Source organism: Capricornis sumatraensis, chromosome 1, assembly GCF_032405125.1.
Source record: "Capricornis sumatraensis isolate serow.1 chromosome 1, serow.2, whole genome shotgun sequence".
Classification (NCBI taxonomy): Eukaryota; Metazoa; Chordata; class Mammalia; order Artiodactyla; family Bovidae; genus Capricornis; species Capricornis sumatraensis.
Window position 1 is genome coordinate 235531696 of NC_091069.1, and position 27230 is coordinate 235558925.

General features: G+C 49.6%; 1 protein-coding gene across 1 annotated transcript; it reads left to right on the top strand.

The window, feature by feature from the left end:
- The first annotated feature begins 778 nt into the window (after positions 1 to 778).
- On the top strand, positions 779 to 27230 carry RBP1 (retinol binding protein 1). Its single transcript, XM_068979256.1, is given in 5 exon segments — positions 779 to 830; positions 833 to 1024; positions 1481 to 1659; positions 24557 to 24658; positions 26999 to 27230. Coding segments are annotated over 5 exon segments (579 nt in total). The 3' UTR covers positions 27053 to 27230.

Genomic DNA, 27230 nt, shown 5'->3' on the forward strand with positions numbered 1-27230 from the left:
CCAGAAATAGAGTAAGTGAAAAAAAGCCAAGTGCACAACCTGTGGAGTTGGCCTTTCACTGCCAGGTGAAAGGTGGGTGAGGAACAACGTGGTACAGATAATTGCTTATATTTGCATAATCCTGGTGGCTCAGCCAGAAAGAATCTGCCTGCCAAGGCAGGAGGTGCGGTTCAGTCCCTGGGTGGGGAAGATCCCCTGGAGATGGAAATGGCAACCCACCCCAGTATTCTTGCCTAGGAAATCGCATGGACAGAGGAGCCTGGCCGGCTACAGTCCATGGGGTCGCAGAGTCTGAGACGACTTAGTGACTAAACAAGCGGATTTCAAACGTCACTCAGCACCAGAACCACCCAGAGGGCCTCATTTAGCCATTCTTACTTCAAGCAACATTAACTTTGCTTTTATTGGGGCGGGGAGGGGGAAGTGGGAGTGCCTCATTTTTCTTTCCCGGAGTTGAACTGCCCAGCCTTCCGGATCCTGGACCCCCACAGGCCGAGCCACCCGCGGGGATTTAAGACAAAAGCCTGGGAGAGACACCGTTCCCTAGTTACTCCAGCCAGCCCCGAGACTTTCCCAATCCTCAAGTGGCCGCTGAATGTGAAAAGTTCAAGGCGTCTGAAGGAATCCGCAGGAACCTAAGAGTTTGGAATCATTTAAGCACCCTTCACCCTCACCTCCTCTCCCTTTCCCTCCCAGGGAAGCGAACTGAAGGTCTGAGGAACCTGGCCCTCCGCCCTCCCGCCCCCGCCCCACTGAGAGGGGCGGAGCGCCCGCTGCGATGGGTCCTCCCGCCGGCTTTGTGCGCGCCTGCAATCCAGCTGTCGCCGCCCCGAGAGCCCCCTGCCTCCGCAGGACGCACATTTCCGGGCCGCCCACCACCCAGATCGCACCGCCTGCCCACATCTACTCCGGCCCGTTCGGTCCCCGTCGGGCCCCAGTCGTCCCCCCGAAATGCCGGTCGACTTTACCGGGTACTGGAAGATGCTGGCCAACGAGAATTTCGAGGAGTACCTGCGCGCGCTGGGTAAGCGCTGCCCGCCGCGCTCTGCCCGGGCGCCCGGCCAGACGTCTGAGGGTGGGATCCCCGCGCCCTTCCGAGCCGGCCGCCCATCTGCCTTGCCTCGGTTAGGCCTTACCGCCGGCCAGAGCACCCGGGCCGCGGACGGGGCGGGGGTTGTTTGGGTTCATGGTGGTCAGTGTCTGATATTTGGCTCTCGACGTGGAGGATTTCATTAGAAAAGTTGGGCTTGGTTGGCTAGTTTTTGTTTTCAAAGGTTTAGCGTAGGGCAGAAAACTTTGTTGTGGAAAAAAAGGAAAGAAAGAAAAGGACAAGCCAGCTGCACGCAGAGGCCGTGTTAATGGAGCAAGGAACTCCAGCTGTTTTCTTGGCGCGGGGGGAGCAGGCTCGTAGGGCCCCACTACCTTGGCAGCAGTTTTCCAAATGTTTTCAGCCAGCTCTCTACCCTGGCACTCTCTGCAGATGTCAATGTGGCCTTGCGCAAAATCGCCAACTTGCTGAAGCCAGACAAAGAGATCGTGCAGGAGGGCGACCACATGATCATCCGCACGCTGAGCACTTTTAGGAACTACATCATGGACTTCCAGGTTGGGAAGGAGTTTGAGGAGGATCTGACGGGCATAGACGACCGCAAGTGCATGGTGAGGCTTTGCGTTTGCCTGCGCATCTCCTTCCCAGGGTTCCTGACAAAGGTGGGCTCGGTGATCCCAGAGGGGAGCAAGGGCCCTGTGTTCTGAGGGGCCGGAGATGTTCCCAGTCCCAGCCCCCCAAGGTAGGCAGCACCTGACTCATCAAGTTCCCCTTACATCCTAACCAGACAGTAACAGGAAAGCTGTGGCTTGTTGACTGGCTACCATGTCCTGGCTTTGAGCCAATGCTTTCTTTATATGCTTGACTTCATCCAATCATCACAACCCTTGAGGGAGGTCTGAGGATGCCCATTTTACAGATGAGGAAACAGTCTCAAAGAGATGTGCCTGGAGTAGCACAGCTAGGGCAGGGCTGGGCAGGAATTCCAGGCAAATCTGTTGACTCTATCTGTACCGTAGCATGGAGGAGAAAGGAGAGAAGGGAGGAAGGCAAGACCAAACATAGGCAACCTTTTTCAAGTGTAAACTTTCTACATGGCAGAGCATGAAGTCACTTTAGGGAGCAGGGGGCACTGTGATCTATGCCTTCTGCCCTGCCCCTCCTCATCCCCAAACTGGGGTTTGGCTCCCGGCCAGTGCCTTCCCTATCTTCCACTGCTTCCAGGCGGCTGGCTGCCTTTGAACCTCGCAGCCAGCACCTACTCAGTGGGTCAGTGCCCCTGCAGCCCAGGCCGGAAGGAGCCGCAGTGGAGGAGGGGAGTAAGCCGTAAACAAGGGTGGGAAGTTGGTGACCTGGAGACCCCAATTAGCGCCACCACGCTGCCTCCGGAAGGTCAGCCTTGGGCCTCCATCAACATCCTGGGGATCGCTGGGAGGTCAGGGCGCCGTCTGCCTCGCTCTCACAGTCGTGGGTCCAGACCTAGGGTCCTGCCTTGCTTCCTGATGAGATTCTCCTCATTCTTCTTCCCCGTCCCTTCCCACCCTTCACTGAGGGGCTACTCCATGCCTTGCACTGTGCCAGCTGTTTTACTCCACAGTGCAGGAGGGATTACTAAGCTCATATTTCTCAATGACTGAGGCTCCCGGGCGAAGAGATTGAAGAGGTGGGACTTTGAGGCCCAGACTCCTGCTCTGGGCTAAGCTCCTCTGTAGGTAGCCTTTGCGGAACCCGGTGCCTGGCCTTTGGTTGACTGTGGTTGAAGGAGTGCCGGTGTCTGGGGATAAAGAGCCCCAGGCCAGGATGACTCACCCTTCCTGACTTGTTGACTCATCTGAAGGGGATCAGAAGTCAGTGATCACACTCGGAATAGTGGCGGAAGAGGGGGTGGCTGGCAAGGCGGATCCTCAGAGAGGCCACTGGAGGGAGAGAACACTGTGGTTGCAGTGAGATGCCAGGTCATGCTTCTAAACGCCCAGGGCCTCTTAATCCTCAGAGGCTCACAGTGGGAAAGGGGGCTTGCAGTCAGAGTCCGCCTTGATGAAGTGGGGGCCCTGCCTGTCGGACCACTGCCCAAGGTCTGGTCCCTGGCTCCTTGCCTGGAACCGAATGTGAGAACAGTCCTTGTCCCCAGCGGACTCTTGAGGTACTTAGAAGGCACAGCAAGCATCTCTGTTTATTTTGGGTCATTGCCACTTCTGGAATGTGCTGGCTTATACTTGCTCGGCTAATTATCTTTGCTCTTTCATTCCCACTCTCATCCATTAATGCATGAAGCATTTATTGATCACCTGGTAATACTAGTTAATACAAGCAGACCTCAGAGAGATTGCAGGTCCAGCCCCAGAACTCCACAATAAAATGAACATCGAAATAAAGCGAGTCATACAGAGTTTTCATTTTCCCAGTGCATATAAAACTTTCGGCTATACTAGACTGTGGTTTATTAAATTTGCAATTATATTATGTGTAAATAACAGTGTATACACCTTAACTGAAATGCTCACCATCATCTGAGCCCTGGGCAAGTTGTAATCTTTTTGCAATATAGTACTGTCAAAGATTACTGATCACAGATCACCATAACAAATAGTGAAAAAGTGTGAAATACTGGGAGAATTACCAAAGTGTGACACAGAGACCAAATGTGAGCAAATGCTGTTGGAAAAATGGCATCAATAGACTTGTCTGATGCAAATTTGCCACACACCTTCAATCTAAAAAGCGCAATATCATCAGGGACTCCCCGAGTGGTCCAGTGGTTAAGACCCTGCACTTCCAATGCAGGTTCAATCCTTTGTTAGAGAACTAAGATCCCACATGCCCAGCAGCATGGCCAAAATAAAAACCCACAGTATTTCCGAAGTACAATAAAACAAGGCATGCCTGTACTCATTGAGTGCTGAAGTACTGTTCCGATTTTATTTTAACTCACTGAATGTTCACAACACTGATTTTAACCCCATTTTACAGACAAGAAAACCAAGGCAAGATTTCTTGTTGTGTGACCTTGGTGGATTAACTAAGTGGCCGAGGGAGGGTGTGCAAGTGGTCTGACCCAGTGGAACATGTCGCAATCTCTGATGTCCAGGAACTCACAGTCTTTGTGGTGCAGACAGATGCACAGAGACTCAGAACACAGTGTGATCAGTGGTGACAAAGGGAAGCACCAGAGGAGGGGATCCCAGAAGGAGTTCTGGAGGTGGTGACGTCACAACTTACTGTAACAGAAAATGGGAAGGTGGGTGGGTGGGTGGGCAGGAGGGAGGGAGGGAAGGGTTTGGCCACCCTCTTTTCTTAGCCATTAGTTCTGCCATAGGTGAACAGATCAGGGAGCCCAGCAGTTGGGCAAACTCGGTGACACTGGGTGAGGACTCACGGTCACGTCTGCTGTCTCAGGATTCAGGGAGGCCCCCTCTCGAGTAGACAGCAGGCACTCACCTTGCTGTTGCGAATGGAGAAGATGGACTGCCCTCTCTCTGCTCTAGCCTTCCTTTGGCCACTGACTGCAGAGAAGTCCTTCTTCCCAGCTGTCCAGTCGTATTGGGTAGCCACAGGGAAGAGCATGGCTAGGGGAGGGTGCAGGATAATACAATGATAGCAACTATCTAGCCTGCCCTTGTGAATGGAGGGGAGCTGCCTGCAAGAGGCCACATAGCCCAGGCCAGGGCGGTTCTGAGCAAGGTGGTAGCCAAAGATAATGTCCCTTCTGCTCCCCGTGCTCTGCACCCAGCAGGAGGAGCTGTGGCTGGAGGAAGCCAGTTCTCAGCTTCAGTTGGCCTCATTCTAACACGTTCTTCCCAGCACGTTACAGGTAGCTCATTTTCACCTATTATGTTCATTCCTTTCTTGGTCCTACAAGCATTTCATTGGTGTTTATCTTTGCAGCCCTCGTGTTACTGACATGAATCACACGGGAGTCCTGCCCTCCTGGAGCTCAGTGTAATGGGAGGCAACAGACCAAAGCAGCCGATCATACTGAGATGGTGTGCTGATGGAGAGGGACAGGCAGAGAAGGACCCCCAGGTCTGGGAGGTCAGAAGCTATTCCTGCAGAAAGTGGAGTCTCAGCAGTGGCTTAGGATAGGCAGGAAATTGGCAGACAACAGAAAGGATGAGAACAAAGCCAAGGCCAAGAGAATAGCTCTTGTTTTTATCGTTGTTCAGTCACTCGATTGTGTCTGACTCTGCAACCCCATGGACTGCAGCCCACCAGGCTTCCCTGTCCTTCACCTTCTCCCAGAGCTTGCTCAAACTCATGTTCATTGAGTCAGTGATGCCATCCAACCATCTCATCCTCTGTCATCCCCTTCTCCTCCTGCTTTCAGTCTTTCCCAGCATCAGGGTCTTTTCCAATGAGTCAGTTCTTCGCATCAGCTGGCCAAAGTATTGGAGATTCAGCTTCAGCATCAGTCCTTCCAATGAATATTCAGGGTTGATTTCTTTTTGGGTCAATCCTAAAAGATTTGGTTTGATCTCCTTGCAGTCCAAGGGAGTCTCAAGTGTCTTCTCCAACAGCAGTTGGTACTTGCTATTTCAAACCTGTCCCACACCAGCCCTGGGCTCAGCCTGGGGACACAAAGGCACCCAGGCCAGTGGAGGAGCCAGACACATCCTCAAGCCTTTGCCACCCAGTGCAGTGGTGGAAGCACAGTGGACTGGGAACACAGGGCTGGTAGGGCGACGAGCAGGCAGTGGTCAAGGAGGGTTCCCTGGAGCCATGGGGAGCCTTGAAGGACAAGTAAGAATTGGGCCCAGAGGTCAGAGAAGGCCTGGCTGTGAGGGGTTTTATCAGGGAAAGAGGTGCAGCCTGCACAGACTTCATGTGGCCAGAGTATAGGGTGTGGCTGGAGAAGAGGGCAGTGCTGGGGCCCCAGTAGGGGGCCTGGAGGTGACCAGATGGGCGCCAGAGAGCCTGGGAGAGGCGTGGTCGGGCTGCCATCCTCCCCAAAGGGCCCAGAGAGCTCTGCTCCTGCATGTTTCCCTGGAAACCTTATCTGTCTTCTAGAACAGCAGCCAGAGGATGAAATCCGGCCTGCAGATGTGTTTTGTTTGGCTTGTACCGTGTTTGACAAATTTCAGAGCCAATTGCCAGTGATTGCCAAAGATTGTTATGTCATAGAAAAATCCATAATCCTGGCTGTTCATACCCCAACAGAATCAAGACTGCTGAAAAGGCTGGGTGCCCTTTTAGTTCTGTGCCATGTAGATCCCCGGAACATGGTCGCAGTTGCTCCCATTTGATGGGACCTTTTCCACTTTTCCCCAGCTCTTGCCCACTCCATTACCTGAAGTCCAGGATCAAACAGCCATTTATCATTGTTTGCGTTGTGCGTTCCTGAGAGCAGTGGTTCCCAGAGCTGAGATCAGCAGCAGCAGCAGTGTGTGAGGACTTGTTAGAAAAACAGATTTTTCCAGCCAGACCCCTGGCCTCCCAGACCAGGAACTTTGCGGGCAAGGCCTACAATCTGGATTCCGATAAGCCACCAGGTGGTTCTGGTTGAACTAAACCTTGAGAACCACCACTTTGGAGAAAAGAGACCTCTCTGTAACTGCATCTCTAGAAAAAGTGGAAAACACTCAGCGATAGTTTTTAGGCCCAGTGTAGAGGGCCACATGCCACCGGATGGCTTAGCCCATTCCTGGACCCCTCTGGACATGGCAGCCATGTCCAGCACCACCTGAAATGGCTCTGCGGTCTCTCCCCAGGCTGATGGGTGGAGGGACTCAGATCTGTGGAGCCCAGGATCACTCAGCTCACATTACCAGTTGGTTGTGTTCAGATCTTTACATGACCGCAAGCAGTCAGCGCTGTCATCTTGGTGGAAATGTGTCAAGCCTGGGTCCAGCTTTTCTCCACCACCTCCTACATGCCTTTATCCATTAAAATGAAATTGCAGGCCCAGTTTGAAACCAATATTATTTATTGAATCTAGCAGATGGAGGCTTTGGCAGAGTGGGGGACCTGCCAAAAGAGAGGTGCTCTTTCACTTCAAATACTGTTCCCCACACCCAGGCCAAGGAGCCCCTCAGCGCAAAGAATGATCTGACTCTTGATTCCAGCTCCCCCGGCACGAGCTGCTTTTATGGGAGAAGACGAACCTCGGCCAGGGTCTCAGCCAGAAGCCTGGCTCTGTGTGCTGGTGGCAGAAGGGCCTATTGTCATCCCACCATGGACCCCAGGGAAACTGCAGCTTTGTTCACTCAGGAGCGGGCTCCTCCTCCCAGGCAGAGGCCTGGCTTCCAGCTCCAGCCTTGAACTCAGGATGACCCCTTCCACAGAGCCTGCCTTCCGCTTCCAGCCTTCTGTTGCTGCTGTCTGTTTTTATGGTAAAAGAAAAAAAAAAAAGAATTCAAACAGCACAGGAGAAAGTGGACTGAGAAAGAAAGGCCCCTTCCTTACTCAGCCTCATTCCCACTCCCCAGAGGTAATCACTGCTACTGTTTCTGGCTGGTCTGTCCCAAAATCTTCCTCAAATATAGAAGCCAGCAGCTCTGCAGCTATTGAGTAGATAATTGGTCAATTGTTGTTAGTGAACTAAGTTGTGACTCTTGCGATCCCATGAACTGTAGTCCTCCAGGCTCCTCTGTCCATGGGATTTTCCAGACAAGAATACTAGAATGGGCTTCCATTTCCTTCTCCAGGGGATCTTTCCGACCCAGGGATCAAACCCACATCTCCTGCATTAGCAGGCGGATTCTTTGCCACTGAGCCACCTGGGAAGCTCCCCCCAAATTGGTCAATATTTCTACCAAAAGCCAGAAAAGACAGAAAGAGAAACAGAGAGAGAGAGGAGGGAGGGAGGGAAAGAAGAAAGGAGAAAAAGAAAAGAGGGAAGAAAGAAAAGATCTACCTCTTTGTACATTGTTTTCTCAATAATATTTCTTCAGCATCTTTCTATATCAGCACTTACATGTTTCATTTCCTTCCCTCCTTGACTTACTTTCATCCATCCATTCATGCATCTAAGTATCTGCCAAACCTCTGTTAACAGTTTGGCTTAAACTCTTTTGCCAGCTTTCTGATCCTATTCTTGATTCATTAACAGATTTCTTTGATTCTTATTTTTTAAAAAACAAAAACACGGTGTCAATGGCAGAATTCACTCCCTGGGCTGCAGAGCTGAGAATGCCACTGGGTTTGAGAACTTTCTGAGAGCCACCCCTGCCCAGATCAGGGCCCCAGCATTTGGCTGGGTCCTTTCCAGGAAGGAAACACAGAGTGTCTTTCATGTCTTAGCTAAAGTTCTTCGACCTTTGAAATGAGTGTCTGCAGCATGCTTTTGAGGATTACAAAAAGGAGAATTAAAGCAACCCAAATAAAATTCACAAAGTAGCTTTCAAGAATCACACTTGTTTGTTAGGTTTCGGGTTTTGTTAGGAACAAAGGGAAATAACGTGTGCTAAATCCTTAACAAGTGCCATGCCTGCCCCTGATGATTTTAGCACTTTTTTCTCTCTTGGTCCCCACAACAAATGCTGTTCAGTAAGTAACATTATGCCCACTTTACAGATGGAAATCTGAGGCTCCCGGGTGAGGAATCTTTTTAGCCCAAAGTCACTCAGTCAGCTGGTGGCAGAGGAAGGATTCCAACTTGTCTGTTTATAACACTTTACATTACAAAATCTTTCATGGAGCTCTGCTAAGGACCAGCACCTCAATTCCTTATTGTGATCCTCATCACAACCTGGAAGAGAGTGGTGAGAAGGCTTGGGGGTGTGGAGAAAGGAGTGCTGGTATTAGAGGCAGACATCTGGTTTTGAATCCTCCCCTCTTACTTAGTTAACAAAGTGACCTTAAGTGACTGAACACACTGCCTCTGTTTTCACATCTGCTAAATGGGCATTGTGATTGCCACTCCACCTGGCTCACAGCACATTCTGAGGACTAGGGTGATAGCACAGGAAATAGGGCCTTGTGAAGCCACTATACTATGTCCAACAAGCAGGGGGAAATCCCTCTGAGACCCTGGCCTGCAGGCAGTGCTCTTGTGATGGCCACATGTTTACTGGAGGATTACAACTATTTGTTTTTCTCATCAACATTGCTCTGCTGCCCACCCAAAGAAGGACCTTCTTTCTCGTGGGAATGACCCCTACTTACCTGTGGGTTCTGGTGAAGCTGCAAATCCCAGTATGTCATCTCTCCTGGGTTGAGCACCTTAAACCAGGGCCGTGACAGTGTCCTGTGGCCTGTCCCGTGATTGTGTGTGTGACTGGGCCAGTCGTATGTTTCCTGCCACCTTCCATGGCTGCAGGAAAAATCGAACAGAAGGAAAAAATAAAATGAGGCCAGTAGATAAGCAGAAATAACCGAGAAAGAGAGAGGGAGAGAGAAACCACGACACTGGAGGGCTGCTGGAACTCCTGATACAACACCATTCCGAGACTTCTCACATCCTTGAACCAGCTAGTATGTTCCCTTTCTTTTTCCCCTGAAGCGTTTTGCAGTTTTCCTGTTGCTTGCATCTAAAAACATCTTGTGACATAGACTCCTACAGATCATAGGTTAAGAACCACGTAGGAGTTAGAGCAGTAGTTCTCAAACTTAAACTTGCCCCGCATCCCGATTTTCTGATTCAGAAAGTCTCGAGTAGGAACCAAGAGCTCTTCTAACAAGTTCCTGACTGATGCTGTTGCTGTGGGTTCAAAGAGCATGCTTATGATAACTACTAAGAAAGAGAAATGAGGAAGTGGGCTGGCCCATGCCCAGGTTCCGATGATATTCTTTTCATGGTTCAGTGTGCTGGAGTTAAGGGTGCCCGTTGATGCAGACTGAATGAAAGTGGAGAGATGCCCTCCAGTCCATGTGGATGCCTGGAGACACCAAACTTGCAGCAGCCCACGATGGTTTGTGACTCAGGGTCCGAGTAAGTGACACCAACAGTGTGTGCAGCTGGACAAGTCCAGGATACAACAGAGCAACTGGGAGTCTTGGCTTTGAGATGGACCTGGATTTGAATCCTGGGTCCACCCTCCAGCTGTGTTTCCTTTGGGAACATACTCTATCTCTTTGGACCTCAGTGTTCTCATTTGTAAACAGGAGCCAAAGATATTAACAGTACCACTGATAGGATTGTTGTGAAAACTATGTGGTGATGAATTATCGCAAATTTCTATTGCTATGTAACAAACCACTCCAAAACTTAGTGCTCCAAGACTCCAAAACAATAACAGTTCTTTATTTTCTTCATGAATCTGCAATTTGGGCAGGGCTCAAAAAAGCAGGCTGGTCCCTGCTGTGTGCCACATCTGTGAGGCATCGGAGGGCCCACTTTCCAGATGGCTCACTCATACTCACTCTCTACTCGCTGCTTGAGCTTCCTCACAACATGGCAACTGGGTTCCAAGATAAAGGGGGCCGAGAGAATAAAGGAGAAGTATATGATGTTCTTATAATCTACTTAGCCTCTGGAGTCATATAGAAAGAATTTTGCCATACTCTGTTGGTTCAGGCAGTCCCAAAGGCCCACCCATCTTCCCAAGGAAGGGAACATGGACTCCACATCTCAGTGCAGATGTGGCAAGGTTCTAAGAGAGCACATCAGGTGGCAGATACTTTACAAAATTCTATGTGCTAAATGCAAGCTAAGCGGTTACCACAGTGTTGGTGTATTGTGAGTACACAGTGGGAGTTGGAATATTATTCTCTGACTAAAGCTTGGAGGTCTGCTAGTACTGGGCTCTTGTTTCTGACTAATCTCAAGCAGCAGCTGAGCCCACAAGGACTCTGAGTGGGTGGGAGAGGGTGTGTGGTGCCTGGAGATGGGTCTCTGCAGGCAGAGAGGGAGCTCCACCTCCCTGGGCTGCCCATCCAAGGCAGGCCCCACATGAGAGGCTGGGAGGGGGTTGAAGGGGAGAAGGACAGCCTCAGGGTGTTGGGAGTGATTCAGGGCTTCACCTTCAGCCCTGTTGTACCCACCTCCAAAAGTCCCAGATAGACGGGTCTGAACACTGTGTCTAAACACAGCTGAAACTGTTTGTGCATGTGTGCTCAGCGTGGGAGCCTCCTTTCTGCTGGTTTACCACCCCAGTCACTCAGGATTTCTAGGCCCTCATAAGTGAACCCAGACCCCTATCTGCACAGGACCTGGAACTGGGAAACCCCCTCCAGGCACCCAGAGGCTGTAAACGTGACTCCCCTTTCTCCACGGAAGTCTGCCTGGAAATCAGCATTGGCAGACATCTCACCTGGGCTTGGGGATTTATTCCTGTATGACTTCAAGTTGACTAGAAGCTCCTCTGACAGCAGAGACTGTGCCTGATTCACAAAAGCTTCCTCCCTGGGAAGCATTTTTGTAGCTGTCTGTGTTGTATAAATGGAGTTGTGCTAGAGCATCACACACACACATTCACACACACCACCCCTTGTCCTCAAAGAGGAACCCCAGGTCACCTCATGCCACCTGAATTTCTACCATGAGAGAACAGTTATTTTGGTTAAATACCTAAAGACTCTACTTGTTTCCTATAGTATGCAAATAGCTTAGATTCCTTTTTCCCTCCCTCCATTCTTTCTTGACCTGAGGGTCCAAGGACAACATAGTCTGGGGGAAAACTATAAAGCAAGACGAGTGTGAAGAACATAAAGTCAGGACTAGGGGGAGAACCCAGCCTGCAAAATCGGTCTTTGCCAACCTTACAGTAAAACTGGCCCTGCACTCAGAAAATGAGCAGGGCGGGCCGGGGGTGAGGGCAGGGGAGGGTGGGTGGCGGGAGGAATCCAGTGTTCAATGAGTCAGAAAAATCATCTTATTCTTTGACTCAGAGATCCACTTATGGAATTACATTCCAGGAAAATCATTCAGAAGATAGGCTGTATCTATTAATATTTGTACAAAGAAAATTGTAGAAGCTGGCAGTAATAATCCCCAACAGTCCATAGAATCAGAGCCACCCTCTGAGGGCTATGTACGGCAGGCTCTACCCTAGTGCCTGATGTATAATGTGTTATATATTCAGTCCTCCAACAATCCTAGAGCCGAGAGGTACTCTTCTTTTTAACAGACAGGGGCCCATGGTCCTGCCAGGGTCACACTCCTGGTTAACCATAGTCCAGGATTCAACTTCAGACCTCTGATTCCCAACTTTGTGTGGTTTACACAACAGGCTGCCTCCTGCTATTGTCCCTAAACGCCTGGGGCAGCAGCTGTTTAGAGTGACTGTGGGCTTTTAATTCCATAGACCACTGTGTAGCCATGAAAGTGATTGCTGTGAAGATAAATGGAAAGTGTTTATGGACAACCCATCCACAAGTTCCATAGATTCTGCTTCTTAATCTCTCTCTCCCTTTTCACCATCGTCTGAGTATCTCTTGCCTGTAATAATAATAACAGTTAACATCTCTTACCCTTAGTATGTGCCAGGCTCAGCACTTTCCACGGAGAATTTCATTTAATTACTCCAGTATCTTCACACTAATCTCCCTTCTACCATCCTTCACATTCTGAAGAGGGAAATAGGGATTTCCCTGGCAGTCCAGTGATTAAGACTCCACACTTCCAATGCAGGGTGAAAGGGTTCAATCCCTGGTCAGGAAACTAAGATCTCACATGCTGCGTGGAATGGGCAAAAAAAAAATTTTAATAAAAAGAGAAATGGATCACACTTCTACTCCCCAGCTCAAAATCCCAAGAGTCTCCTCAGGGCTGATGGGCAAAATCCAGACAGCATTCAGGACCTCAGAACATGGCAGCGCTTGCCTATCCAGCCCCACACTCGCCTCACACCTTTCACTTAGCCCCATCCCACCATTTGCACACACCATCCTCTTTTGCACCTCTTTGCACTCTTCCCTGGCATAAGTCTCCTGCTTCCTCTCCCTGGGAGGATACTTACTCATGGTCAGGACCAGCCCAGGTTTAACTGCTCCACAGACCTCATCCTGACTTCCCATCCCCCTTCATCCTCCCCTCTGCCTCCTTGTCCCTCTCTGCAGGTGCTGCCCCAGGGTGCCTGTGATGCTCAGTGCATTTGAGATGCTGAGCAGTGGGGCCCACACCTTTGTATCTCCAGTGCTTGGCACAACTAGCTCCAGTGTGTTTATGAAATGAGTATAAAAACAGTGGAACCTCAAACAGTATAGGTGGTCATCATTCACCATATCTACGAGATCTACTTGCCATTAAAAGCTAGCTAATGTGTGTTGGTAATATGGATTCTAAACACTTTCTATGCATTAATTCTTTGAATCCTCACAATTCTATGATAAAGATGCCAAAATTCTTCCTAGATTGAAGGAAATATTAATAAGAAATGAATAGATATCATTTGTCTGAGATCAGGGAGCTAGCTGGTAGAGCCCGGATTTAGATCCAGGCTGTCTAACTTCAGGTTGTTACCAGAGAAAGATGGAAGCATTGTTATGTTAAGGGGTCGGGGCTCTGAATTAATTTCTCTGTGAGACTTTTGCAGTTTCAAATGCTGTGTCCCCCAGTGAAGCTGCGATGTCCTGGGATGGGATTGGTAGGGGAGGTGAGAGGTTTGGCTTTCATCTCATTCTCCCTGGCAGTGGAGGCTACCCTGCTGGCCAAGATCTGCAGCTTCCAGGACGAGGGTAGCTGTTCTTGGCCTTCCTCTAAACTCTTGCTTGTCCACAGTCCATTTCCCTTCATGGCAAGGCCTGGGGTTCATAATCGGTTCAGTTCATCTTTGGAGTCCCATCTCTGCCGCTTAACAAATTGGGTGTCATTTAGCCAGTTACTTCACCTTCCTATGCCTTCACTTGTCTATGAAATGGGAATAATTATCAAGTAAGGGATATCTGCTTCACAAAGAGGATTAGATGCAGGAAAGCCTGCAGTCAACTGCTCCATCAGGAGGAGCCGTTATCAGTAACTCGCTCACTTTATAAACTGTGTCCTCCAGGAGCCAAATTCTGCAGGTGGTATTGTGTGAAGAGACACCTGGCCACTGAGAGAAGAGCTCGTAGGTTACATGTGCAGAGGCTGAGCTGCAGGGGCACCTGCCTCTTTACACCCACTGAGAACAGGGGCATGGAGGGCAAGGCCAAGAGCTAAGAAGAGTCCAGCTCTAAAACAAGTCCTTCCAAACCCTGTTTCATTTCCTCCTGATGGCTTTGTTCTATGGCAGGACTCATTAGCCCCATTTTGCAGATGAGTTCAAAAGGTAAATAGCTGGGATCACCCAGCTAGAAAGAGGTGGAGATGGATTGGAGTCCAGACCAGCCTCTGTCCAAGGCTGTCATTGGGTCCCTGACCAGTGCCCAGCTAGGTCAGGCAAGTTGCTGCCTGATGGCCAGACCAGCCTCACACACAATCTGCCAGGTTCAATGGCAATGGTATCCATGGCAGCAAAATGTTCCCATGGAGCAATGGGCAGGCTGTGGGTTCAGAGTCAGGGAGAAGTGGCTGGAAACTAACCTGTTTCTATGAGGCTAATTTATGGAAGAACAAACAGCCACATTGCCTAGGATGAAAAAGTGAAAGTGACTCAGTCGTGTCTGACTCATTGTGACCCCATGAACTGTAGCCTGCCAGGCTCCTCTGTCCATGGAATTCTCCAGGCAAGAGTACTGGAGTGAGTAGACATTCCCTTCTCTAGGAGATCTTCCTGACTCAGGGATCGAACCCGGGTCTTCCGCATTTCAGGCAGATTCTTTACCATCTGAGCCACGAGGGAAGCCCCTTGCCTAGGACAGCTTATCTGTAAAAGAAAAAAGGGGGGTGTTCATTGCCTGAAAATTTACAAGAGTACCCCTGGAATGTTTTCTGCCATTTTATTTATTCTGTTGAGTCAACAAACAATACTGTGCATTTTCTCTGTTTTAGATGCTAAGGTGGGGGCTGGTATCCTGCAGTGGATAAAAGTATCATAGACTCAGAGGAATTCTTCGTCAAGACATCCTGACCTGCTTGACCTTCCCTGGTTACTGAGTTGCCGTCTCTTATCTTCCGGGAATTGTTTGTTTCTGTTTGCTTTGAAAGATAAACAAAAAAATAGAGGCCAGAAGTCCCCATGGAAGAGATGAGGCCTCCCCCGAGTAGGCTCTGCTCTTCTGAGCCTCTCTGAGCACCTTCTGGCAGGACAGCCCCTCCTTTATTCCACCTCCACTGCAGGTGGACTTGGGAATAAACCAATTCCTTGTACCTGCCCAAGTAGTAGAGCCAACTCTGCCTGCCAGATAGGCAAATATTTAGATTTTCTATTGTACCAGGTTTGGCGGGTTGGAGCCACAAAGTTGTGAAGTGAGAAAAAAGAGATGCTGGTACATTCTGGGGTTGGAGGTGTGGAATTAGTCTTCTTGAGGGGTATCTTTCCAGAAGGGTCCAGCCAGGCAAAGCCCATTTGGAAGCCTTACTCATGCAGCCCCCTGAGCTCCCTGCATCTGTACAAGCTATTCTCTTAGCCTGAAATTCCCTCATTCCTCTTTTACAATTTCTGTTTCTTAACCTAACTCTTGATGTTTTCTGGCATCTATTCCAGCATCACCTCCTCCAGGAAGCCTTCCCTGATGGACCTCTGTCTCCACTTCAGAGTCTGATGAGGTGCCCTCCCACTTCCACAGTTACCATCACCTGCCTCTAGCAGCACTTGCCGTTCTGCAGAAATTCTCTGTCTGTCTTCAGTAGTCTGTGAGCTCTTTAGAGCAGAACCTTCACCTTCCCTGCCTTCTGTTTCTAGCATGTGAGGCTGGTGTGCAACCTATCTTTGCTGAATGTTGTTCACTTACACAGAAAAGTGACAGTTGTTAGTCACTCAGTCGTGTCCAAGTCTGCAACCCCATAGACTGTAACCCGCCAGGCTCATCAGTCCATGGGATTCTCCTGGCAAGAACACTGGAGTGGGCAGCCATTCTCTTCACCAGGGGATCCTCCCAACCCAGGAATTGAACCCCGGTCTCTCTCATTGCAGGCAGATTCTTTATTGTCTGAGCCTCCAGGGAAGCCCTTGATTACACAGAGCTGTGATGCAAAACCTTATTGTTCATTCAAGGGTCAGCTTATATCAGGGAAATGCAGAGCCCAGTAGCCAAGAGCATACGCTCTGAGGTCAGACCTCATCTCCCCACTTCATGACTGGGGGACCTTTTTTCAAAAGTTATCTATTATTTTTGGCTTCATTAGGCCCTCTAGTGGCAGCGAGTGGGCTGTTTAGTTGTAGTGCCCTGACTTAGTTGTTCCAGGGCATATGGGATCTTAGTTCCCTGACCAGAGATCAAACCCATGTCCTCTGTACTGGAAGGTGGACTCTTAACCACCAAATCACCAGGGAAGTCCCAATGGCTGAGTGACCATAAAGCCTCAGTCTCCACATAAGTAAACTGGGGAGAAGCATCCCTGCCCCAGAGGTTTAGGGAATCAAATATGTTAATCAAATCAATCAAATCAGATATGTTGTCGCCAAGTCATGCCTGACTCTTCGCAATCCCATGGACTGCGGCACACCAGGCTTCCCTATCTCTCACCATCTCCCAAAGTTTGCCCAAGGTCATGTCCATCAAGTCAGTGATGCCATCCAACCATCTCATCCTCTGTCGCCCTCTTCTCCTTCTGTCCTCAATCTTTCTCAGCATCAGGTCTTTTCCAGTGAGTCAGTTGTTCACATCATGTGGCCAAAGTGTTGATATGACCCATACTTTTATACCCTGCCCAGCATGCAGTGAGTATTCAGTTCCTGATTTGGGGGGGATGATGATGATGGCAATAATGCCAGGATGCTGTTACTTCCACCAGGAAGGACCCAGCAAACAGGATGCAGGTGGCACTGGTGCTAGTTGGCATGTCTGCCTTCCCTCCAGGCTGAGCTGCTTCATGGCAGAGCTTGGGTCCAGCCCAGACTTCGGGCCATCCTCAGCACTGAGCCCCTGGAATGACTGAGCCCAGTTCCATGGGAACCCCATGACTTTCTCCAGCCTCACTCCCTCTTCCTCAGAACGTTGGCCTCACGGGACCCTGAGCTCTCTGATGGTTTGTTGTTTTAAAATTAATCCTGGGTACTTTCTGGAATTTTTAAGGACTTTTTAAAATGACTTGCCAAGATTTAACATTTCATTGTTTTGTTTGTCCTAAGATTCATGGTATCATTTGCTCTTGGCTTCTTCATGGTGTTGGAATCTCATTTGTCCATGCCCACGGAGGCCTACTGTGGCTTTACGGGTCTGTAGCTGTTGCTTCTGATGGCTTTTATGTACCTAATTACTTGTTCATGTTTTAAGGTCTTATTAATCCAGTTTTAACCTGCTTTTAGAATGAATCGGCTTTTCCCCTGAATGTGCTAATTTTAAGTCATTGCCAGCCCCCTGGTAATGGATCAGAAGATCACCCAGCCTGGCCTCCTGGGCAGGGGAGCTCGTGGAGTCAGCCAGAAAGAAATGGGTTCAAGTGATGGCTCAACCCCTAACCCTGAGATGGCTTGGCCGGGTTACTTAACAAGCCTAATTTTGATCAGCTGTAAAGCTTGAGCTGTAAAGCTCCCAGTACCGTACCCAGCACTTGGTAGGGTCTCATTTACTTTCCCTGTCCTTCTTACCCTCCCACTTCCATATTTAACAGTACCAGAGTCTAAAAACATCCTCCTTGTCCCAGAAACCCTCAAAAGGTGAAGCACCAAACTCCAGGAGGAATGGCCAATTTGTATCTTTTATCCTTTCACAACATGTATAGAAAATGTCTAGTCACTGTCTGGATTTTCAATTTTCCCCTTAAATTTAAAGAGCACAGGCTTTGGAGGGCTCTGGCCTTTGCAGGCAGAACCAATCACGGACAAGACCTCCCCTCTTAGGACTTGGCTGTGGAACCACAGAGGCAATCAGGTCCAGCCCTAGGCCTCCAAGCAGAGGCCTCCCAGAGCTGGGAGGGCAAGTGCAGAAGGACCACTGATCCATCATCTCCCTGTTTGTGGGAGTGGATGTTTGGGGCTCTAAGGATCGTTATAAATTTTGGCAGCAAAGTTGAATTTCACTGTCTGTGGCTCATGCCAGGTCACTGGGTCCATGTAGTGGGAATGGTCTGTCACTGCCAGTACAGGTCACTCAGATGGAGTGAGAGGCCTCAAGGCATCCTTGGAACCAGCTTCCTCAGGCTGCTTGGGGGACCTGAGTTTTCTATGTCACCTCCATGCCAGCTCGGGTTTCTAAGTGGTCAGGGGAACTGGATAATGACTTCTGAAGTGGCAGTCCCCTGTCAGAGGACTGACTGTCTTCACTCATCTTTCGATGCGTGTGTTTCTGGGAAAGTTGCTGACAAGGCCAAAGTGTTGGGGGTTATTAGTTTTTAATAGAAAAGTTGAACCGGCTTTGCTTTATAACCAGCCACCTTGGTCTGCAGCTCGTTTGCAGACTTCAGATGGTCTGTGAGAATTACTGTTAGGAGGGGAGCTGAAGGTGGCCATACGTTCCCCTTGTCCTTGACTTGTCTGGGCTTCAGTTCCAAAGAGGGGCCCCAGAGCCCATGGTGCGGGGGTGGAGGGACATCACACTGTCTCTGTGATCTGTACCATACCCACCTCAGCTCCCACTGGCACCTGCCTTCCTGTGCCTCTTAAAAAGCACCAGGAACATCCTCTTGCCTAAAAGTGCCCCACTAGACCCTGATTACAGGATTAAGCCATGATGAGTGTCCAAGCTGGGAAACTGAATTGAATGACCTCTTAAAAACCCTTTCAGATCTGCATTCACAGTGCAAGCTGAGCCTCATTCCAGGCTTTGCCTGATGTGCCAAAGGTGGCTGCTCACCGCAGAGGGAGGTCACAGAAGAAGTCCTTGGGTTCCGGGAAAGATTGTTATCATAAGCTATGTTTTGTGTCATATGAAAACAAGCAACCATTGTTTGTTACCCACCCATTTCCCAACATCCTTTCCTTCTGTCCTCTTATGCGTTTATAGATGATCACCCTCCTCCCTGACTCCCCACCCCTTTTCTGGTCTTAGGACAAATCTGTTCCTCTAGGAAATGGCTGGTTTATTCCCACAGGATACAAAGCTTAAAAAAGAAAAATCCATGTCCACCAAGTATGGACAGGGAATAGCAAAGTGGGAGAACTCAATCGCATTTTCAGAGCCACCGCAGCTGTCAGTGGGGAGTCTCCAAATAGTTCTTCTACTTAAACAAAGACTAATTAAATTTTAGGGGAAGCAGACATCACAGGGCTCCCGGGCACCCGCGTCAGCAGGCAGCCCTGCAGGGTCTCCTCTTGGATCCAAGTCTTCTGGAAGGGAAGGCGCTTCTGAAACATTAAGCCATGGTAATTAGCTTGTCCATCACTTCTCTAAACTCCAACTTTAAAAAGAAAGGCTTAAAAAAAAAAAGAAACAAATGCTTTAGTTATTGTTCAACTTTGACAAGCGAATCCCACCCTTATCTAAGTTCTGGATGTCATGATCACCATTACCTAGGGCCCCATACACAGGCCCTATGCAATTTATGTATATTTTCTCTCATCCTCAGCATAAACTGGTAAAGTGGGTCTTGTCGTTATCCAAAGCCACTTAACAAACCACCCCAAAATGTAAGACGTTAAAACAACCACCATTTACTCTCACTCATGATTCTGTGGGTTGATGGGGTATTCGCAGCTTCATATGAGTGCATTCAGCTGAAGGCTTGGCTGAGGAGCCTAAGTTCTCCTACAGTGATCACTTTTTCTCATCCTCTGGAGCTTATCATGCAGTCTTTCACTCCAACAGAAGAGCCTCAGTTCAGTTCAGTCGCTCAGTTGTGTCCTACTCTGTGACCCCATGGACTGCAGCACGCCAGACCTCGCTGTCCATCGCCAACTTCTGGAGTTTACTCAAACTCATGTCCATTGAGTCAGTGATGCCATCCAGCCATCTCATCCTCTGTTGTCCCCTTCTCCTCCTGCCTTCAATCTTTCCCAGCATCAGGGTCTCTTCCAATGAGTCAGTTCTTCGCAGCAGGTGGCCAAACTATTGGAGTTTCAGCGTCAGCATGAGTCCTTCCAATGAGTATTCAGGACTGATTTCCTTTAGGATGGACTGGTTGGATCTCCTTGAAGTCCAAGGGACTCGCAAGAGTCTTCTCCAACACCACAATTCAAAAGCATCAATTCTCCGGCACTCAGCTTTCTTTATAGTCCAACTCTCACATCCATACATGACTACTGGAAAAACCATAGCCTTGACTAGAGGGACCTTTGTTGTTGGCAAAGTGATGTCTCTGCTTTTTAATATGCTGTCTAGGTTGGTCATAACTTTCCTTCCAAGGAGTAAGCGTCTTTTAATTTCATAGCTGCAGTCACCATCTGCAGTGATTTTGGAGCCCAAGAAGATAAAGTCTGTCACTGTTTCCCCCTCTATTTCCCATGAAGTGACGGGACCAGATGCCATGTAGAATAGCCTGCACTTCCTTAAAGCACAGCAGCTCCATCCCAAAAGGGAGGATCCTGAGAGGATGAGCCCCCAGTGAACCCCCAGGGCTTCTGAAAGCACTGTTTGTATTGTGCTTCCTGCTGTCCCATTGGCCAAAGCAACTCACACCACCAAGGCCAGAATCAGTGTGGGAGGGGGCTTCCCAAGGATGTGAACATCATATGACCCACCGGGGTTCCTGATGGAACAGTCTGCCACAGAAGGTATTGTGAATCCCTCTTTTATAGATGAGGGCCCCGAGGCTCAGAGAGGTTCCTCCTGTTGCCCAGGGTCATTCCCCACAGCTCAGGACAGAGGGGCCAGGTCTGTTGACTCCAGGGAACGTGTTCTTTGCTGACAATACTGGGTCAACCTGATACAGCATGGGAGGGAGACAGACACCAAGAGCTGAGCTTCCCAGCCTCTTTTACCCAGAGGACAGCCCTGTAGGCTCTCTGGCCCCTTGGTGAGAGTTCCACCAGCAGACCAGAGCCGGGGCTATGTGAGGGCAAAGGCAGCATCAGGAAGCACTGAAGACATGCTCTAGGCCACTGTCACAGTTACAGTCCAGGGTTATGACCCTGTCTACCTCGCCCTCCTTCAGCACTGGCCTGCTTGTCTGTAACGACTGTTTGGAATGCCTTCCCGCTTTAGAAAGCTAGTCACATTTCCTCGAGAATGAGGGCCCTCCTGCCTCTGTGCTTCCCCTGACACCAGCGCCTACAACACTGAGCTATAACCACCTGGCATGTCACTGTCCCCCCTTCTCTGTGGTGGTCTCTTAGGGGCATGGGTCTTCAGGACCCAACTCTGGCATGGCACCCACACCCAGCAATGGTTGGGCGGAACTGAAGGGTCTTCCTTCTTGGGGCGGCTCAGAGTCTTAGCGTAATGCCCATGTTTTCTCTGCAGCCCCTCAAAATTTACCAGACATCTGCTGGGTACCCTGCATGGGCTGGGAAACAAGAGGACACTGCGTCATGTAAGGCCCATGTTCCAGCCCGGGTTCTTTTCCTCATTAGCTGGGTGACACTGAGAAAGTCACCTAACCTCTCTGAGCTCAGCCTCTCCTGTATCTTCAATACAGACAAGAACCGGTCTCTTTTCTGCCTAACTCACCCAGGGTCAAGAGTCAACAAGAATTCTAGGCTGAGAAAGTACCTCCTGTGGAAACTGACATAGCGTTTGTGTGTTTGGGATCCTTCTCTTTGAGGGTCTGATTTGTAGGGCTTTGATGCATTAGAGAAGGAAATGGCAACCCACTCCAATGTTCTTGCCTGGAGAATCCCAGGGACGGGGTAGCCTGGTGGGCTGCCATCTATGGGGTCGCACAGAGTCAGACACGACTGAAGTGACTTAGCAGCAGCAGCAGCAGCAATAAAGAGTTCTCTGCACTCCAAGAGCTTTCTACTTCCTGAATCCCTAGATCTATCATGAAGCCTGAAATTGCCCCATCCATCATTCTTTTGATAAGGTATTTTTATTATCTATATCCAAATGGTCCCTATTAAAAGATGCCAAATGATCTGGAAAGGGTAACGTGTTAGCACCGGAGCAAAGCCTGCTTTACCATTAATGAACATCTCTTTCAAGCTTGTTCTCTGAAATTGATGTTGGAAGGGAAGCAGGTGTGAGCCTTCTGGAGATCAAGGTGGTGATATTTATCAAAAGCCTTAAAGGTATGCTTACTCTTTCATGCAAGGCTTTTTGCCTCAGAATTTATTCTAACAAAACATTGTGTTCAAAACTGTATACATGGAAGTCTTATTTATAGTAGCACAGAATTATAAATAACCTAAATGTCCAAGAATAGGTAACAGGCTAAATAATGGTGCATGTACAAGGAAATACTGCCAGGACTGCTTTCCATGGGCCTGTGATCAGGCAGCTCCACAGGCTCCTGTTCCCAGAAGGGCCCCTGCCTTGGTTTAATGCTCTGCTGTCACTGTCTTAAAATTCTTGCATGCTTGCTAAGTCGCTTCAGTTGTGTCTGACTCTTTGCAACCCCAGGACTGTAGCCTGCCAGGCTCCTCTGTCTATGGGATTCTCCGGGCAAGAATACTGGAGTGGGTTGCCATTCCTTTCTCCAGGGGATCTTCCCAACCCAGGGATCTTACATCTGCATTGGAAGGCGGATTCTTTACCATCCTTAATCATTTTTTAAAAAGGGGTCTTCATTTTCATTTTTTGCTGGCTGGGCCTTACAAATTTTGTATCCATTTCCTAAATACTACATAACAATTAAAATAATGCTTATGGAGAATATTTGTCAAAGTGGAAAATTGCTTCTGTTAAATGAAGAAACGGGTACAAAACCATAATTAATGCAACCCTGAATCCGGCGTGTCTTATGTCTTCTGCATTGGCAGGCGGGTTCTTTACCACTTGGGAAGCCCACTTTTTTAAAAAACAAAAACATTATACATAGAGATCCTGGAAGGTTACAGTCCATAGGGTCGCAAAGAGTGGAACACAGCTGAGCAACTAACACTTTCAACTTTCATACATACAGAAAAAAAAGACTGGACAGAAATGCACCAAAATGTTAGAGTAATTATCTGTGAAGAAGCAAGATTACAATATTCCTTTTATTACTGTGATCTTTTTTGAGCATTTCTTGCATTTTCTAGGACGGAGGGTAGGAATATGCTCCTTGGCTCTAATGTTTCCTGTAGAGACAAAAGTGTATCTCTTGTAACTGAGCATCACGGTTCTTTCTTGGCCTCTGGGTGCATCTGGAGCCCTCTGTATGCAGGGGAGAGTTCTGAATAAACATAAAGGGCAGCTCAGTTGATGAGGAGGCCAAGTGTTCTTATGAGCTCCTTAAAGTTGATTTCAGTCCCCACTTCCCTTCACAGGCTGGGTGTGCACAAGGCGCTCAGCGAACGGTCATCCTGTCTATGGCTTGAGGTCATTGGTAGCCTTTACCCTACACCCACCTTCTCAGACGTTCATTCTGCTCTGACTGAGGTGGAACCTTCCCTCTGGCTTGGGGCTGGACATGCGCCCCCCAAGTGATCTCTGGACCAGGGAAAGAAGCCGCTCTCACCCCAAGTCCTCCCATGCCCCTCGCCCTCTGGGCTCCGGGAGCAGAGGGCAGCTTGATTCCTGGGTGGAACTGGGGACACACCGGCTCCACCTGTCCCCTTTGTGCCCGCCTCTCACGGCAGGCTTTATCCCAACAGTAGGGGGCGGTAGAGATCAGCAAACCCAGGCTGGAGACTGGGGGTGGAGTAGGAAGGGGCAGGTGGTCCTTCCATAGGGAGTGGACCCCTCACTCCACACCCACTTCCCAGATTCCTCCTGCTCTCCTAAATCCTTTTCAGGCAATTGCTAACTGTCTTCTCAGCTGAGCAGGGCAGGAACACGAGAATCCTAGAAGCTTACCTCTGTGTAGCCAAAGCCTCTTGAGTTCATGGCCTCTGACCGCCTCATATGACAAATGAGGACACTGGGGCTCAGAGAAGTGATGGACTTGCTCAGAGCCTCACAGTGAAGGGACACATGGGGTTCTGACCTCTCCAGGAGGTAGGGCAGAGCTCAATGGACCGGAGGTGGGCAGCTGCAGATAGGGGAGACGCCCACTGCTCACAGGTCCCACTCTAGCCCATGGGCTTCCGGGCTGTCTCCCGTCTAAATTCCAGCACTCCCAGCTCTGTATTTCTGGGTAGATCCATGTGCAGAGACTGGGCCTCCTCCTGCTGTCTGTCTGGCCATCGGCACGCCCAGTACCTGTGGTGGCACACGAGGCTCAGGGAAGATGTGAGATCTCAAAGGTGGGGTAGGGGGCAGGGGTTGGCGGCCTGACCAGAAGGGCAGACAAGTTGCTTCCTCCTCTTTCCCCACCGCGGTCCCTTGGAACCTGGAACCGGACACGGAACCCATCTTGAGGAGCTTCCTGAGCATGTTCCGCATCCGTGCCCGCCCCAGCCCCATTCTCAGCCTTTGCACTGTCAGCCCCACCCCAGTGACTTTTTCTCTCCTAATTACCCATTTACATTTATGAAGGTTTTTGTAAATTTTAAAACTGATTTGCATGTGATGGGCAAGGAGCACGAGGCTGTAGATTTCTCTAATGAAACTGACTTGACCGCACCCTGGATTCTCAAGGTTGGGGCTGCCCCTACCCCAAAGCCCAGGGGCTGCTGGCTCCAGAATGACAACTGTATTTTTTTGCCTCGGCAGACCACGGTGAGCTGGGATGGGGACAAGCTCGAGTGTGTGCAGAAGGGCGAGAAGGAGGGACGTGGCTGGACCCAGTGGATTGAGGGTGACGAGCTGCACCTGGTAGGTTCTGGAGGTCGGGAAGGTGGGTGGGTAAGCCACGCTGGACCCCACAGGTCCTGGTCATGCTGGGGCCTGAGTGGACTTTGGAAAAATGCACCGTTTCTGAGCCTTGGCTTTGCTCTGAAACTTCTCTTCCAAGGCCCTGGAGCAGATGCTTGAGTGATTTTAAAAACAGAGCAATGTGTTTAAGGTCTGGGCTGACCCAACTGTCCAATCAGAGGGAGGTGAGGAGGTGCATCTGCTAACCATCAGATGTGGAACCTTTAGCATTCCATATCTCTTTCCATTGTCTCAGCAACCATATGGGCCAAGTACTATTGTGATTCTTTTGGAGACGACGTGGAGGCTCACATCCCAGTAACACAGCTAGAAGATGACAGAACTTACATGTGCTCCCAAATGATACCCGTTTTCACCATGCCAAATTGTGGCTAGCCAGAGCCAGGGCGACTTCTCTAAGCTTCTCAAGACATGATCTTGTTACCCCAGAACTGGGTTCACCTCTTGGTGGGTGTCAAGCCCAAAGATACAACCAAGCCACAGACTGGGAGAAGGAAGGATTTATTACTTGCAGCAAGTAAGAACACTGGGCATTTTTCTGAAAGCCATGTCTTCCCAAACAGCAAAATTGGGGAAGTTTTAAGCCAAGGGCTCATGCGTATTCATGAAGGCACTTGAGCAGAGAAGAATTCAGCATTGAGATGGGGCAAAGGTCGACAGAGTCCAAGCTTTAATTGGTGGAAGTTGCAAGGGTCAGAAAATGTCCATCCTTCACCTGAGTGGGGGCTTTAGTTCCTTCAGAACCCACAGATTGTCATGTGTATCCCTTGAGAAGGAACCCAGCCTCTGTTTTATCACAGTTCCTTGACTGCTTTTCCTTGATTCCTGCATTTCTTCACTTCCCTTAAGATCGTTACTTACTCAGACCTGTTCGAGGGCAGGCATTAGATCACAAAATGGCTTCAGTCAAAAATGGTTTCTTTTATGTCCAAGGATCCCCTACCCTATCTGCTCACAATCTCAACAGTCTGGGTCGGGAGAGGAGAAGCCTTTCTTGGCTCAGGTGTGGGCCCCTCCCTCACCCGGTCCTCCAGCCTGGGACCGCTGGTTAAAGCCGCGTCTAGGCTATCATTATCGGGAAAAAGCACATCCGCATCCAGAGTAGGGGCCTTAGCCCCTGGGGGTCTAAAGTACCACCTGCCCTCTGAGCAGAGACCTCGCGTCACTCCTGCTCCCTTGGAACTCTGTGTTCTGAGAAGGGAGCCACATTCAGGTGACCAGGGTTCTATTCTGACTCACCAGGTACTTTGGGGAGCTGCTTTCTTTCCCTCAACCTCATCTGGAAAACACCATGCTACCACAAAGGGCTTCTGCCAAGATCAGGGTCTGTAGGAGCTTCAGGACGTGTGTGCCCTAAGAAGAGGCACAAGGACATCATATTCAGAGGCAGCTTAATAGCCTGGGCTGCAATGCCTGACCTGACCCTGAGCCTCCACTTCCCCAGCTGCAGAGCAATCAGGGTGGGTTATGTGATCTTCATCAGGCCTTTCAGCTCAAAAGTTCCGTGACTTTTTGCCAGAGGTTACAAAGTAGGGGCCACAGGCATCTATTATTTGGCCATCCATGGGCTTCACACTTTTTCAGCTAAAAACTTAAAAATTAGGAGATGTTACGTAAATATTCAAATTTCCAGCCTCCTGCCAAAAAAATAAGAACTTGGAAGGTGTAGAAACACCGTGCTGTCGTTCTTGCTGGCGACATTCAGCAGGGGCTGCCCTGCTGCATTTTAGTGCTACCTGGGAGCTTCTAATATAGCAGTTCCAGGACTCCACCCACTGAGATGCTGATATAACTAGTCTAGCCTGGGACCCAGGCACTTTTCAAACTCCCTAGGTAACTCCAACGTGCAGCTGGAGCTTGGAACCACCATGCCAGTTTGCAACCCTGGTCTCAGTGACCTGTTAAGCCCTTTAGGGGTTGAGCCTTGCTTCTGGCCCTGATTTCTTGCAAATCAGGGCACGGTCTCTGACCTGGGCTCAGGCCTGGTGTTCTTAAAGCCTTTTGGCTCCTTGAGGGTAGTAGGAGGAAGGAGGCATCCGAGGGTCCTGTTGGTCAGCTCTGAGCCACATCTGTCTCCAGCCAGCTCTATCTAGAGGGCATAGCCAAGACTGATGTCCCCTGACCCAGTTCATCTGACTCTCCAAGGAACTGTCTCATTCAGACCAACTCTTGAGGAAAAATAGCAGTCACGGAGTATTTTCAGAGTTCCTGCCCCTGGACATGCTGAGCCCCAAGTGTGACCTTGCTTTGGCCAGTAACAAGAATCTGTTTTTGTTTCAGGAGATGAGAGTGGAGGGTGTGGTCTGCAAGCAAGTATTCAAAAAGGTGAACTGAAGCTTGAGCAGATCTTGGTCTCTAGGAATGAGTGACATGACGGGGCACCGGGGTCCCCCCCCCTTTCTGCACAGCATGGGGCAGAGATGCCTGGCTACCCCCGCCTCTGTTAGCAGAGTCTGTCTCTTGGTGTTGTCTCTTTTCCTTTTCTTCAAATGAAGCCATCCCAATAAAAGTG